A 17,004-nucleotide genomic window follows, 5' to 3' on the forward strand; every position below is an offset into this window, starting at 1 on the left:
TACTGTTCAATAACTATTTAAAAGTCCAATAACCTCAAGTCACCTGAACAACTAAGAATCAAGAATTATTTCTTTTTTACATTTTCCTTGGCAATGCTCAGCAAAGGAACAAATAACTAAAAACAATAATTCCAATGGTAAAGTCTATGTATTTGAGAATGTTTTTATCTACAGTTATCTTTCTCCCCTACTGAAGCCAGAATTAGACAGTCAGTATAGTTAGGTAAATTGAGTCAGGTTGATCAAGGAGGCCAACTTTGAGTGAGTTGAGGAAGTTAGAGACTGTCCCCTGAAGAATTGAAATGTTAATTCCTTCAGAGCCTTTCCTCCACCATTATCAAGAACTTGCCTAGGGCTGGGGATGTGGCCCAGGTTCGATCCTCAGCACCACATCCAAACAAAGATGTTGTGTCAGCCAAAAACTGAAAAATAAATATTGAAATTCTCTCTCCCTCTCTCTTTAAAAAAAAAAAAAAAAACAAAAAACTTGCCTAACCTGTTCCAGGAATTGCTCCTCCCTACAGGGAGCCATAATGTTGTTAGTTAATGTGTCCTTGGCTTCTGTATCCTGCTCTTCCCCCTTTAGCCCACTCGGTTTCCCACCTTTTGGCCATCTCACAGAGCATTCCTGGGCCTAGTCACGTTCACAGGAAGGAGGAAAATAAGAGGAAGAGGGCAGGAGAACAAAGGGGACCTAGGACATACAAAAAGGGCAGAACATCTCACTTCTTGGGATTCCAAGATACCTCCCCTGAGAAGTCCACTCACCCCTTTTTAAATAAACCCTGCTTTAATAATGCTTGCCTCTGAGTGCTTCTCTAATATTCAGAATTCAACATGTGAGAAAGCAGGACTTGTCTCAGATAACCGGCTGTATCACAACTACATTTAATAAGAGCCCCTTGGTCGTAGGCTCTTGACCTGACTACTCTGTTAAAATATAAGCTTTATGAAGGCAGGGACAATATCTATTTGCTTCTTTGTTAGTTTGTTTCCTTTACTTACACAATCTAATGCCTAGAATTGGGTGTGTGGAGACTCTCTGCTGAAGTTAAGTTTCCCTCTTGGGAGAACATCACAGAATTCCTTACCCCTCCCCCTCCTCTCTGAAGGGCACCAAATTCGAAGGTTTTTTCAACCAATCCCCACAGGATACAGTGTCCTCTCACTGTTCCTGAGTCACCCTGCCAATCAGAACCTGCCATGTCCCCTACTCAACCCTTCTTAAGCAGAAGCTTGTAAGCAGATGCTCTCTGCCCTCTGCCGTCTTCCTCTTCTTTCTCTCCTCTCTTTCTCTTTCTCTCTGCCCTCCTCCTCTCCTCTCTCTGTTCTCTGCCTCTCCTTCCCCTGTAGGCAGCCCACCAATAAATCTCTTGGTTGAATCTCCATCTTGGGTGAGTCACTCGCCTTTCACAGAAGAACACTGATATCTAGAAGACACTCAATGAATGTTTATTGAGTGAATGAATAATTAGTATCTGTGTGATAGGTTTTATAAATACAAGTTATTTAATTTCATCATAATATCAACCCTATAAAATAAGTATTTTTATCTTTAACTAGGCAATATGGAAACTTGAAGCCCCAAGATTTAATCACCTTGCTGAGTACCAAAGCCAGAGTGTTCCAGAGCTGGGATTAAATTTAGGTTACTCTGACTTCAAACTGCTGCATTTTCTCTACACAAAACTACTTCCCTTTACCTAGAGTTTAGTTTGCCTTTCTTGAATTTTTCCTAGTTGGCTCTAAAATTCATCATGTTCTCAAAGGACAATAGATTAAAAAAAGGTCAGGTCCCCATTGGGGAAGGGAAGGAAGAGGCGCTCTGGTGAGCCTGATAACACCTAGGGAAAATACAAATTCCAGCCATTCCACTAGCCTCAAAGACAAAAGAGGCACAGCTGGGAATAGTTTTCCTAAAGTCAGGACTGGGAGCAAGGCCAGCCCACAGTGTGCTCACTTACATCTGACACAGAAGGCCGCAGTGGACTGGCTGTGGCTACAGCCTTTAATGTCTCAGTGAGGACAAGAAGTAAGATTTGCTTGTTTCCTCCTCTGGATTTTCTAGAAGAAACAGTTATAGAGCTCTTAGATGAATGTCAGGCAAAGCCCATGAAGGAAGATGTCCCTATTGGATACAGGTAAGTCTCTCTATAAAAGGCCAAAACAAGCAGTGACCCATCTAGAGGTTCATTTGTTCAACAGGGCAAGGTTTGGGCAGGTTTGGGTGGGACACCTAATTCTATTCCTATGTCCACACTGGAAAGATCTCATCAGTTCCTTTCTTTCTTGGACCTCAGTTTCCCCTTTCTACGTCATAAGATAGGACCTGAGGCCACAAGAAAATTGATATTACCCAGGATTTTTTTCCAGTTCTCTCATATCTTTTTCTGGGTCAGGAAGTGTCCAGGCCCTGCAGCCTCAATAGGACATACACTTCCTCCAGATCTCCATTTTCCACTGATTAACTTGGGGAAGATTTGCCTTGGTGGAACATTCATGAGGAAGAGGATATTAGGACATGCCACTTCTTTTTTTTTTTTTAAATATTTATTTATTTATTTTTTTAGTTATCGGCGGGCACAACATCTTTGTTTGTATGTGGTGCTGAGGATCGAACCCGGGCCGCACGCATGCCAGGCGAGCGCGCTACCGCTTGAGCCACATCCCCAGCCCGACATGCCACTTCTTTAGGGAAATTCTATGGGTATAGAAGTCTTAGAAGAATGGGCTCCTATTCCTGGGACAGTCAGAGAAATGATTAGCAATGGATGCTCCCAGGGAAGTTCTGGACGGCCTGGCAAGGAGGCTGTGGGCCAGCTGTGGAATAGTGGCTTCTGTAATATCTCCCACAACACAGACAGGGTGCAGCTCTTTTCCCCCAGTAGTTTCCAGGAGTCCAAAGAGAAACCTAGCCATCCCTTTTATCTCTGCTCCTCTCTCCTTCCCAAATCTTCTTCACTAGCACCATACACAACATCTGTCATGAAATGGGGCTTCTTCTAGTGAAAGTAGAGTTCTGATAAAGGAAGGGCAGACACTGAGAAAATAAGAACTCTAGTGAGGAAAGAAAACTCCATTAAGAATGAACTTTGTCGAATTCATATATTTATTCATCTAATTAGTTGTCCCAAAACACATATAAATAGATTATTCTAGACAGACACTGGGCTACTTCACATAAAAGAGATAACAAAGACAATTAATATTCTAATGCGGTCTACAGATGGAAGCAAATATTATAATACCTGAATAATTAAAATATCTTAAAGGATATAGGAAAATAGAGAAGAAGACTAATCTTATCTGGAAGCATCACATGATAGAGCTAAGTTTTGAGTCAGGTAGGGTGTGGGAAGGCAGAAGTGATGTCACATGGAAAGGCATAGAAACAGAACTGAATTGGTATGTTCAATAAAGAGTAAGAAACTCAACATTATGGTAGAGAAAGGAGATATGATATGGACGCAAAATGACACTTGAGACATAACTTATGATCATTTGAAACCCAATTTTCAAAACTATTGAAAATTTTCTTAACTGTGAAGTTCCATATTGACTCTAAATTTCAGTTTATTCATTTTTAATACGGGGAGGGTATTATGTATGTATGTATATATATACAATGGCACTTAAATCATAGAATTGCAAGAAGGAAATGAGGCAATAAATGTAAAGCACAAAGCATAAATCTATTACATAGTAAATCCTGCCAGCCTTATTTGATATGATCATCATTTTCATGTGAATGTTTTTATTGCTAACATATAACAAATACAGCTTATTCTAGACAATGGAGAAATCCAGAAAAAAATAAGAAAATAAATCCCCTCTTTTTACCATTTGAATTAAATCACTTTTAATTTTTGCATATATCCTTTCAGTCTTTCTATATAGCATCTATTTTAAAAATTGAAAATGTATCACAGTGAGCAGTGTTATGTTTTGTTTTTCATTAAGTATTATATGGCAGTTACTATGCAACAACATTAAATATTTATCAAAGATTAATGATGTGGGAGCATTTTGTTGAATACTTGCTTCATAATTGAACCATGCATTGATCTGTATTGATTATTATTTTCACTTTATCACTGTAATAGTCAGCATGGAAACTTACACAAAAAATCATTGCCTGTACCTCCTTTATTCGAAGGGGTTCTTTCAGAAAATGTAGGAATTTTAAATTATCTTCATATGTTGTGAGAAACTGATTTTCAAAGAAGTTATACTCATTTACACAGCCTTAAGCAAAATAAGATATTGTCTACTACACCATCCCTTATGTGCAGTGAATATTATCTTTTTAAATATTTCAAATTTGATAAAGATATTTAATCTCTATGTTTAATTAATTTTATTGTTATCAGTAGCAAAATAATTTTCACATGCTTACTAGCTATTAGATTTCTTTGGGAATTAAATTGTTCTATCCTCTGGCTGTTTTTCTTTTGGGCAGATTATATCTATTTAAAAATGATATCAATGGCTTATATATGAAGTAGAAAAATCACATTTTATTATTTGTTTCCACAACTACAAATGTTTTCTGAAATTTGTCATTTATTTTTCCCTTTTGTTTGTAGGTTATTTTGTGTTTTCAGTATTTTATTTTTAAAAATATACAAGTATTTTTCTCCTAAATAAAAACCAATGTATTTCCACTGTGCATAATGCAAATAATATAAAATACAAAGAAAAAAAATAAAACACTTGTAATTGCACCACTAAGATGTTAACAAAGGAATAAAACTATAGGCTGTGCGTCTGTGTGTGTATAAAACATGTATGTATGTATACATATACATATATATAAAATATATGTACACATATGTGTATATAGATATATAAAAATTTTACAACAAATATTTACATTAGCCATACTATTTTGTAGCATATTTTATCAGTTTAGCCAAACATACAAGATCTTTTCTCATAGCATTTAATATTCTTCCACAGCATACTTTTACATTAATGTACAGTGCTAGATGTGGTGGTGCATGCCTGTAATCTCAGCAATTTGGGAGTCTGAGGCAGGATGATCATAAGTTCAAGGCCAGCCTGAGAACTTAGGGAGGCTCTAAGCAACTTAGAAAAACACTGTCTCAAAATTAAAAACAAAAAAAAGGTTTGGGGATGTGACTCATGGGTTAAGCACCCCTGGGTTCATTCCCGGGTACTGAAAAGAAAAAAAAAAATTGTATGTTATTTCATAGTACAGATATAACACAATTTATTTAACCAATCTGCTACATGTTTATGTTGTCCTTTATTATATATTCACTTCAATTACTTTCTTACGAATAAACAGAGAGGAGCATTCTGGTAGCTAAAATTTGCACATAATCTTAATCTAAAATTATAGATGTGAGGATTGCTAGTTCAAAGAGTCTCTGGCAATATACTGTGAAATCCACCTATTATTTGGAACTACAGTGTTTAAATAGTTATGTTCTTTCACTTTAACTCAAAATATGTATAATCATGTCTTTAAATTTAGAGGAAAAAATAACCTCCTTTTAAAAAATTATGGTTGCTTTCTGACAATTTTAAATTTTTAAAAATACCTTTTAGCCATTTGATTTCGACTTATGAACTGAATGATTATAACTTTACTTAATTTTCTCTTGGGTAATTTATAAGAATCTTTTGATATTAACTTGCAGGTATTATTTCCATTTGTAGTTTACACTTTAATTTCTATTTTAGGTTTTAATTCTCAAATTTATTTAACTTTTATATAATCAAATCAATTAATCTTTTTTTTATGGATTCTGCTTTAGAGTAAAAGCTGAGAAAGAACTTTGCAATGCTGAAGCTAACATTAGAAAGTAATTTTAAATATTTAAATAAAATAAATTTTCTTCAAATTCAACTATACATTCACTTATATTAAAATCATTATTCATATTGAATACATTTTGGCATATTAAGATAATATTGGAATATTTATTTTCCTCTCATGTTGCCCTTTAGCTGCTTCTTGAATTCCTTTTATATATACCCTGCTTTGGGGCATCACTGTATATAAATTGTCTCCCTAAAGCACAAGAAAAAAGCATAGACATAAAAATTTTTGATAATATGAGAAAGATAATTAAATACCATGAAGTTATATTATAAAATGGCTTAACATCTTTGTATGCATATACTTCTTCTATACTTTCCTTAGTGATTTTGGAAAAATACTAAAATACTTATCAATTTTTAGTAATATTTAATAAACACAAAATGAAACTCAATTGCATATTGTGTTCAATCCAAGACATTCTTCTAACATGAATGCGTACTACATTCCATAAGAACATGTCAGTTTTGGACATGCTTATTCTATTTTGTGAGATACCAATACAGCAAAACTATTTTTCTAACTAGTTTTTTTTTTTCATGAATATAGGAAAACTACTTGTTTAATACACCTCTTCTGTAACTGGACAATGCATTGAACTTCTTAATATTACTAGCTTTTCATCTTTTTGAAATGAAAAAAATTATTTTTCCTTCCCAATATTTCTGCTTTATCTAGTTTCCTTGTCTTATTGTGTTTCCCCAATTTCCCAGAGTATTTTATAACTCTAAACTCCAATGTGGGTTTAACCAGGGGCTTAAAAAGATCTGAATTTCCACCCCAAAGTGAAGTATTTTTATGTAGGGATTCAATATAGGTATGGATGTGTAGATAGATATAAAGATACATAAAACTTTCAAAGGAGAGAATTTCCATAGTTTTTGTCAGCTTCTCGAAAGATTACATGAGCCGCCCAAACATAAGAACTTCTGTTCTAATGTTTTACTTATAAGTATAATGTTGGCTATTATTTCTATATAGATATTCAGGTTGTCTTAAGGAAATTGTCTTAACTGGTTGACTGTAAATTTATTTGATATATTTTTTAAATCAGATAAATGTTGTGTTACATATTTTCCTATGTAACACAACATTTACCTACTGAGGATAACTTTTTTAATTGAATTTTTGGTGGGATAAATTTTGGTGGGATAAATTCCACTTGAGGATTACTGAATTTTGAACTACATTTTTATCCTTGAAACAAATTCTACCTTAGCATAATGTGTTATTAAAATATAGATTGGATTGAGATAAGTAAATGAATTTTTTTCAAAATTTTACATCTATATTAATTAGGAAGATTGACCCAAGGAGATTTTTACATGTGTTTTTCAAATTTTGAATTAAAGTATTTGTTATTATCATAATTACAAAATAAACATTGGTCTCTTCATTTAGAAGAAGTTTAAATAACCCTAGGACTATCTGTTTATTGAAAATTGAATATAACTCTCAGCTCAGGACAGATTCAGGGTGCAGCTCTTTTCCCCCCAGGTTGGATCTTTTATTTTACCACAAAAATATTCCCTTTGTATTTTTATAATTTATTAATGTGAATATGATCCTTAAAGAACTGCAAAAGTTTTCTAGAGTGGTTGTAACCATATACACTTCTAACTGCAATGTATGAATGATCCAGTTGCTCATATCTTCCCAGCACTTAATGCTGTTGCTATTTTGTTTTACCCATTCGAATATATGTATAGTGATATATCATTGTGATATTGATGTGTATATATGCATTTCATTAAAGGGGAATGATGGTGAACCTTTTTCTTTTCTTTCTTTTTTTGGGGTGGGGGTGGGGGTGGGGGCTCAGTTGTGAATTATAGGGACTTTTTTTTTTTAATCTTCTTTGGGATATTTAAATCATTTTTCCAGTCTGGTTACTAAGCAGAATTTTTCACTATTTCCAAAATTAAAAGAAAATTCCACTAACATAAAGTCATGTGTTCTAGGAATATTTTATAATTTATTGTTTTTTACTTAGGGATTTTCTCAGTTCAACAAGTCAGGTCTTCCCTTAGCTCAGAGATTTTTTTTCTTCCCCTGTTACTTCTTCAAATGTTTTCTTGCCCTTTTCTTTGTTCTATTATTTAGGTTTGCCTATTAGGTAGATTTTTCATTTCCTTTATTTTACTTCATAATTTCTCATAATTTTAATCTTTTCATAATTTGCTATAATTTCTCAAACTTGCACCTTAATCTGCTAATTCAGTTTTTTTTAAGTCTTTATCACTGTGACCCACAGCCTTTTAATTCTGTAATCATGATTTTCCCCTTTGGTGCTCTTTTTTGAGCTTAAGATTAATTTTCAGGGCTACTCATTCAGTATTTAACATTTTATGAGATTTATTAAAAGTAAGTAATAGAGACAATTTGATGCCTATCTAGTTTCTTCCAGACTCTTTCGGGAAGGATAACAACCGCTATGATGTCTTGGATTTATCTCATTAATGTGAAATGTTGTGCCTTCATATCCCACATGACTTCTGTTTACTTAATCTGAAAGACAGAACTAGCTTGTCTTTCAGCATTATAAGAGAGTTTCTAGTTGAGAGTCTCTGCTGCATCAATGATCCTTTTATTATCTTTTAAATCATATTTAGTATTTCTAAAAAAATATTTAGTGTTTCTGACGATGGGAAACAAACTGTAGACATCATGTCTTTCAAAGAAATATTAGATTCAAATGGTTTAGAATTTTGAATATAACCTTGAAATACAAATTAGTCATTGAATAATATTTAGCCTCTCTTTGTTAAGATTATGTGCTGCTTGAAAATAAATTATTATTGAAAACTAATAGCAATGATGCACATTTCACCTGCTGTCCTTGACCCCAGGCATACAACTTTTTATCCCTCCTTACTTCCATACTCTACCACATAATTTCACAACAATGCCAGAGTGATCTTTCTTCATGGTATATTTGAAAATATGATTCCACTGTTTTGAATATCTGGGCTAATTTTGTTCTCTAGAGAATAAAGTCCAAATTCTTTAGCATGGAATAAAAGCATATTGATGGAAAATATCCAAAACACTGACCAGATCCTTATTTGTTTTTCACTTTGTGTCACTTCTGTTTTCTACTGTTTCTAATAATGTTTTTATTTATTAAACTTTGAGTGTTTCTTATGATAGTTCCCTCACCCTAATTCCTTTTTCATTTATCCCAGACTGTGAACCAATTTCATTTGCCAACTTTATCCCACTATTTCTCTATTAGACTTTTTAAATTTTAGATTACCAAGATAATAAGAGGAGATTCTTGATACTCAACTTAAAATTTGAATCTTAATGTTAATGATGTTGGTCCTCTTGATTTTCTTTCCCTCTGTCTTCACTGTGATTTTTCAGAAAATTCCATTTATTTCCCTAGATCTCAAGCATTTAGTCCTCAGATCAAGGTATAAGAATCCAACAAAGCAAAACAGAATTTAGTAGAAATCAAAAGATATTTGGAATTCAAAATTTGGATGTGGGTTGGATTCAAGATCTGCCATCTAATTGCTGTTTCTTAACTTCTCTGAGATAATGTTTTCATGTAAAGAATAGAGTAATAACAAGAAAAAGATATACATGTAATCTGTTGTCAATACATGTTAGCCTTTAACTTACCTCTCAAATTCTACCCGGGCAAGAAAGATTTATTAAGACTAGAAAAATAATTACTTGCCTTACTTTCCATTGTAATTACATTTCTAGAGATTTTATAATTTCACATTTATATGTTCTTCAGTGAGATCATGAACATTGGATAGGTTTCTCAAAAGTTTAGAAGTTTTAAGGAACACCATTGTCTCCTAAAATGTATTCCTTGGTGTCTCCTTCAGAGATTCATGAGTCTGACATCGCTTGACCTTTCTAAATATGTTAATGTACAAATAGGAACATATCAATTCTTTCAGAAACTGATATAGGTCCTTCTTAAGCTTAGTGTCTTTATTCTTAGCAATTACCCTTCCTCTTCCAACAGAACCTGATCTTCCTTTTCCTGAAACTAAGGGGGAATTTGAAAAACAAATGCAGAATCTCCCAATCAACAATTTCTCTTCGTGACCACACTGGGAATTTATGCCTACATCCATGATGGCAGAAAACTGGACAAGAGTAAGTGAGTTTATCCTCCTGAGCTTCTCTTCCCTACCTACCGAAATACAGTCACTGCTCTTCCTGACATTTCTAACCATCTACTTGGTCACTCTCATGGGAAACAGCCTCATCATTCTGGTGACCTTGGCTGACCCCATGCTGCACAGTCCCATGTACTTTTTCCTCAGAAACTTGTCCTTCTTGGAGATTGGCTTCAACCTAGTCATTGTGCCCAAAATGCTGGGGACCCTCATTGCCCAGGACACAACCATCTCCTTCACTGGCTGTGCCGCTCAGATGTATTTCTTCTTCTTCTTTGGGGTGGCTGAATGCTTCCTCCTGGCCACCATGGCATATGATCGCTATGTAGCCATCTGCAGTCCCTTGCACTACCCAATCCTCATGAACCAAAGGACACGTGCCAAACTGGCTGCTGCCTCCTGGTTTCCAGGCTTTCCTGTGGCTACCGTCCAGACCACGTGGCTCTTCAGCTTTCCATTCTGTGCCACCAACAAGGTGAACCACTTCTTCTGTGACAGCCCACCTGTGCTGAGGCTGGTCTGTGCAGACACAGCACAGTTTGAGATCTATGCCATTGTGGGGACCATCCTGGTCGTCATGATTCCCTGCTTGCTGATCTTATGTTCCTACACTCGCATTGCTGCTGCCATCCTCAAGATTCCATCAGCTAAAGGGAAGCACAAAGCGTTCTCTACCTGCTCCTCCCACCTCCTTGTTGTCTCCCTTTTCTATGTATCTTCAAGCCTCACCTACTTCCGGCCCAAATCAAATAATTCTCCTGAGAGCAAGAAATTGTTATCATTGTCCTACACTGTTGTGACTCCCATGTTGAACCCCATCATCTACAGCCTGAGAAATAATGAGGTGAAAAATGCCCTGACCAGGACCTTCCACAAGGCCCTAGCTCTCAGAAGCCACATCCTATAGACATTATGATATAAGAGTAAAGTTCATTAAATGGAGCACAATCAGTCTCACATTTGAGTTTCCTTTCTGCCACTTTTTACATGTCCATTGGAATGAAATTCAATTCCTGAAATGGCTTTTGGATAGCTCAGTAAAGAGGAAGGAATACAGAAGTATTTTAGATGTCTTATTGCCACCTGCAAAAGCTTCTCTGCCTACCCATTATCAACTGTTTTTTTTTTTTTCTTATTGGTGGTGTTGGTCTTTCAACACTTGTGTGGCCAAGTATTTTCAGATATTCATATTCCTGTGTAACATACATTTTGGATAGTATGAAACTGCTAGTAACTTTCAAACATGGATACATACATAGAAAAAGAAGAAAAACCTTATCACAAATCATCTTGCCATTTTTTTCCTTTAGCCAAATCTGACCATCTATTTATCAGATGGAAAGTCCTGTGATCCCTCCCAGTACAAAATTTTTCTCACTATTTTACTTCAGTTCTCATGCCCTTGAAGTTGTTTTAGTTAGTTCTTTTCAGCTTATTGCTATACAAAATGGGTAGAAAAAGTGGATCCATAACCCTCATGTATATGTCTTTATAACCTCGATAATCATTTCTTTCCTCACTACACTTTTCCCAGGAAGAATGAACTGAGCTCCATAAGTTGTCTATCCCATATTTAGGTTCTTATACTTTGTTAAAGTAATATCACTAATTTTAGTCATGGTGCTGCTTTCACTGAAGCTAAAATAGATCCTAACTCCAGCATAAGTATTCTTTAACCACAAAAATAGTTCTCACTCTTTTTCAACCTCCTAGTACTCTATTTTGTAGACATGCCATAATTTACTTAACCAATTATCTCCTGTTAAAGACCATGCTACAAAGAATAGCTTTATCCTTATGTATTTTTATAGTTCTGTTTTACATGTGACAGATGTAAATCTAAAAATTAGAAATCTTGAGCAAAAGGTAAATACACTTATGATATTATATATTGGCAAGTTTTCTCCCAAAGTGATTGCACAATTTTAAATTTCCATTAGCAATTTATAAGTATGCTTGTTTTCTGGTAGTTTTGTTTTCATCAATAGCATTTGTCATAAAACACCTGGAATTTTCCTTATTTAACATATAAAAAAATTCAACGAAATTTTAATTTGAATGAAACAAATTTTGAAGAATAAGAAAAATATAGGTAAGTAAATCAGAGAAAAGTTATGACTTTCGTTCAAATTTCTAAATTCATAGTTAAGATAATTACCATTGGTGATATTTTGGCATTTTATTTTTGCTTCTTGAAAGATTTTGTTTCACCTTTACTTTAGCCAAATTCATCCCATCTTTCAATGTTCCACTGTGATTCCTCTGACAGCACTGCCTCAACCTGCATAGCAACAATAAAGGCCAACTGGGACACTGCCCTCTGATGGAGAAACAGTAACCCAGAACTAGCTCCACAAGTATATTTTATAAGATCTCATAATCAGAAATTTTAACTATAGAGGCTTTGTAAATTGTTCAAGGCTTGTGAGTTTTCAAGAGGCTTTTTTTTGTATACTAAAAATTTACAGAGCTAGAAACATTTCTGTAAATATCCTGCTGTTAAAGTGTCAGGAACATCCTGCAATTACCCTGCTGAACCCAGAAAACCCACTGGAATGGAACATCTGGTAACTATTAGCAGCAAAGCCAAGTATCAAGGCTGTTCACGTCCTTACCTTTTGGCAAGGAATGTTTCCCAGGCTTAGCTTTTGCCTATACCACAGGATCAGCCAACAACCAGGGCTCATTTACTCTACACATCTACCCCTTTTTAATTTTTTTAACTACAACTAATGCATGTCTATTTGGAGGTGTTGAACTGGGATCTGATGAGCTTGCAGCTGACTGCAAAAAACAATACAAAATTAAAGAAAACAAACCCTATGAGATACCATGTAGTATATTTTAGCATATTCCAAGGATTGAAACCAGTTAGGTCATCTAACAGGTTTTCTGCAAAACTGGCAGGAGATAACATGGGAATCTGACTTTCCTGCATGGCTGGATGTAATGATGCAGTTGCAAGAGATGTAAACTAACATTGTTATGATTCCAAATTTCTAATAGATGCATTTTAATCTTTTTCCAATTCCATTGGGAACTATCATATGGAACAGGTGTTACACAAATAAATTGATAAGCAACATGGCATCATAATTTTTGTCTGAACTTAAGACTTTATATCTGATCACCTAGGCTCATTACTGTATCTTTAAAGCATTTAACTTAGCTTTAGGTTTATTATCAATAACCTCCTGAATTTGAAAGGCCAGAGTATTGACGAAATAGGCTGTTTGGATGCCTCTCACAAGAGCAATGGAGTCAGTGATTGCAGAAGTAATTACAGTACTTAGGATAACAATACCAAAGACTACAAGTCCTCTGGCACAGCATGATCAAGTCAACTGATTATGAAGTTCCTGAAGAACTTGCAGCCTTTTATCTTGATACAAGTCATGTGTAATACTAGTGGGAAGCATAAAAAAGGAAGGCTATTATAAAACCAAATATCTTGATCTTTGTTATGTCTAGTCATGCAATTAGAGAGTACAATTAGTACCTGTACAAAACATCATTCACTGTCAATTTTTATGATATTAGTATTTTATATTAATAATACATAAGGAGACCGAACACATGCTCACGGGCTAGTGGTACAACCACTGGTTACATCTGTTAGTGATGGACTAGTAAAGTTAACAAAATCCAAAGCAGCAGCTAGAAGCCATAAATCCTTCTGAATATTTTCTGAACCTGTGGTCAAGATTTTACTAACAAATCCCCCAGGAGTAATGAATTCATTATGAGGATGCACTGAATCTATGGGACCAATCCAGGACATATGACTCACACTGGGAAATGTTATGTCTTACAAGAACTAAGTTAGCACAATCTAGCCATTGGGGGAAAAGTCCCTGATTCTAAGGAAGTGGAACTAGGGCAATAAGGAAGCAAAGGGTATTTGACAGAGTTCTTATCACTAGAATTAAGAAACCCTATTTTAATAATGGTTTGTATATATTTTTGAAAATCTCAAGAACCAGAAATTGTGGCAACATGAATGCCACCATAGGATGTTTTATATTCCTGGGACACTTGTAAGTACTCAGTTTTTTGACAAATAGGGGCCTCAGCACTACACCCAGAATAAGTATAATTAAATTAATGAGAGAATAATATGATAAATTGGCCCACCACCATGGCAGAGAGATTTGTGAACACTGGAATAGATCCTCCTGCCCAGAAAGCAGAATAACTACAGGAGGGTTGGGAAAATATGTTCAGAAAATTTCTCCTATCTTCTCCTATCATCATATGTACCTGGAAACTTACAATGGCCAGCATTGCTATAAACATGGTAGCCTGTGTCACAGAGGCTCCTTAACTCTCAACAACATTCATTCACTGGTTTCTTGATATCACCCCAAGTCAGAGGATTTGTACTTAGTGTGCCTTCCATTGGTTGTTTGTTCAAAAAATTTAAAGTAAAAAGAGCATAATGTAATTGATTCTGTGGAAATGGATAATACCTCTCTCCCCATTTTTGTTTTTGAAGTTGAATCTTTAATATTTTATTGGCACACTCTACTATTGTTTGTCCTTAGCATTGTTTGATTTTTTTGTCTTATGAATAATATAATAGGAAGCACAAAAGTGTTGCAAAAAGGAGCTGGCATAAGACAGACCATTATCAGTTTTGAGTTCTTGGAATTTGCCCACGACTGCAAAAGCAGCCAGGCAATGATTAATTACATGTTTAGAACTTTCTCTTGTTTGTACTGTAGCAAAAACAAAACACAAAAACACGAGACTATATGTCAATAGACACAGGTACCCACCGTTACCTTTCAAACTCCTGTCAATGTGTAACATCCATCTGGCAAATGTGATTTGGTTTAACGCCTCAATGATTTATGGCTGTTAATAAGATCGGGAAGTGAATAACACATTGGGAGAATTATTTGACTATGGTCTGGGCCTGTTCCCTAGTAAGATAAAATTCTTTGCATAAACTGGAAACATGTTAATGATGTAGGTCATGTGATACTTGGGCTAGGGAATAAGGTGATACACATTGTACTGATATAACATTGTTTCCTTATACTAAGATCCTGTAACACCTGAATGAGCATTGAATGTGCCCAATAAAACATGGATAATATCATTGTTGGATAGTGCTTTATAAAGATTTAAAAAGCCGAACTGATATCTCAGCATTAGTATATCCAGTTGATACCAATGACGAGAATAAGGACCAAGTCCCATTCCCTCGGTGTTGAAGATTGAACACTCCAGAAATGCCAAGGCAAACATACAAAGCAAGTTTTATTTAAAGGATAGAACAGAGATAGACTTCTCCAAAAAGAAGGGGCCCCAGATATGGGTGTCCAAGGAAGTGGGGATGTCCTACCCCTTTTATACATTTTAAATTCTTTTTGTTCTCATACTCTCTCCTCCCATCCTGTCTTAATGACCCAAAAGGTGGAATGATCCAAGGATGGGAACAAAGCCACCCAGGAGTACAGGCAGGAAGAGAGCCACACAGGGACTACTCATTATCTCCTTCTAAGGAGAGATTATTCTCTGGAAGCAGGTAAACTTAGCAACAGGTGGAGGAAGGAAAGGTATTCACATTCCATTCCCTTTGAATCAGCTTCAAACTTTCTAACTCAGCATAATCATTTATTATTTACCCAAAATGTCATTTGCCCCCCCAGCCTAAACCTCCCTCTGAGAAGGAAACCCTTACTGCCATAAGGGAAAATGGACGATGACCGCTCTGGCTGCTTCAAGCTGAGAGGGGGAGATGTGGGGCAAGCAGTTTGGGTTCCCATTTAAGAAGATTTTGGGTCAGTCAAGGGGTTTATGACAAAAGTCTGGTTTGGAAGCAACAAGTTGTAAAGTCATCATGGAGGTGGGTGCTTCTATGAGAGAAACAAGAAGATATGAGTACAGGAATGAGATTAATGCAAAATAAATGTCATAGCAGCTGGAACTTGTCAATGATTATCGTGATAATAGAAACCAGTAATCTCTCACCAGGAAGTGTAAGAGCTAAAATGTTGTTCCCCTAACAAAGCCAGTGAGGACATGGCTTCTATTTGGGAATGTACATTTTTAACATTGCCAGAGTTATCAGGATTGTAAGCACAGCACTTAGTTTTAATAATGTCACAGATGTCCTCATAAGATATAGTAAGATATCTAATGTCATCTAATTTTTGTAAAATATTTCTTTATTGGCATAACCTCTGTATTTAGTAGAGATCCCTTTATTTCTGTTACTTAGAGCTAGATAATCATACTAGCAAACACAGATCAAACCTACCTGTGTAGGAGGTTGGGTAGATTTGTAAGCCTTAAAATGACTATTGATTAAGAAAACTTCTGACTCTGGTAGTCTCTTTTGATAGTTATCAGGCACTCCTATCTAAGAATTCCTCTTTTTTAGCCTCCAGTCTTACTTGCTCTTGGTGGGGCTAATACAAGTGTACATCTTAAGTTACATTAAAAGAGCAATTGTCTTTCCTTTTAAAGGCATGGCTCTGTTTTGGTAATAACTGTTTTGCTGGATGTTTAAGACAAAGCTGGTCAAACTGACATTGTTCCTATCTATTTTTAAGAGTCAGCTGATTACCCACAGGGGCTCATTCTTAGGAACTTGGGAGCAACCTCTTAGCACATTTAGTGCCATCTGCCAGGATGGGTCAGGGTCTCCTTGACCAGGTGGCTTCCCTTGGAAGCATAAGGGACATCTCCCTCTCCAATGACCCTCCTCTTTGCAGCATGTGCACTGATTGGCTTTCTGTTCTCTAGGATCTCAGTGATCCCCCTGATCGGGAGGTCATGTGACCCAGAGTTGCAAAGCTCTTAGAGAAGTCTCCTTGTTCCCTGAGTTTAAGCTGACTCAGAGGGCAAGAGCCAAATATTGGCAATTTTTCCTTGTCCCTTTTACTTCCCTAACTTTAGTTTTTAAGCTTTGGTCTTAGACATCCAGCAAGCCAGTTTCACCAGTCTTAAATAAGCTTAATGGGTTTTACCTTTAATGTCTATAACTTTATAGTTATTTTGGTC

The 17,004-nt window shown here is 35.6% G+C and overlaps 1 protein-coding gene across 1 annotated transcript; it reads left to right on the forward strand.

The window, feature by feature from the left end:
• The first annotated feature begins 1,959 nt into the window (after positions 1-1,959).
• On the forward strand, positions 1,960-10,967 carry LOC107133935 (olfactory receptor 10A5). Its single transcript, XM_015476084.2, has 2 exons — positions 1,960-2,141; positions 9,834-10,967. Exon 2 carries the CDS (start codon positions 9,932-9,934, stop codon positions 10,895-10,897), a length of 966 nt encoding a protein of 321 aa, XP_015331570.1. The 5' UTR covers positions 1,960-2,141; positions 9,834-9,931; the 3' UTR covers positions 10,898-10,967.
• The last annotated feature ends 6,037 nt before the right edge of the window (positions 10,968-17,004 follow it).

This window comes from Marmota marmota, unplaced genomic scaffold, assembly GCF_001458135.2.
Source record: "Marmota marmota marmota unplaced genomic scaffold, marMar, whole genome shotgun sequence".
Classification (NCBI taxonomy): domain Eukaryota; kingdom Metazoa; phylum Chordata; class Mammalia; order Rodentia; family Sciuridae; genus Marmota; species Marmota marmota.

Bases quoted from the DNA above. Each gene is read 5' to 3' on its own strand.
- LOC107133935 (XM_015476084.2), top strand. From the start codon at position 9,932: ATGCCTACATCCATGATGGCAGAAAACTGGACAAGAGTAAGTGAGTTT.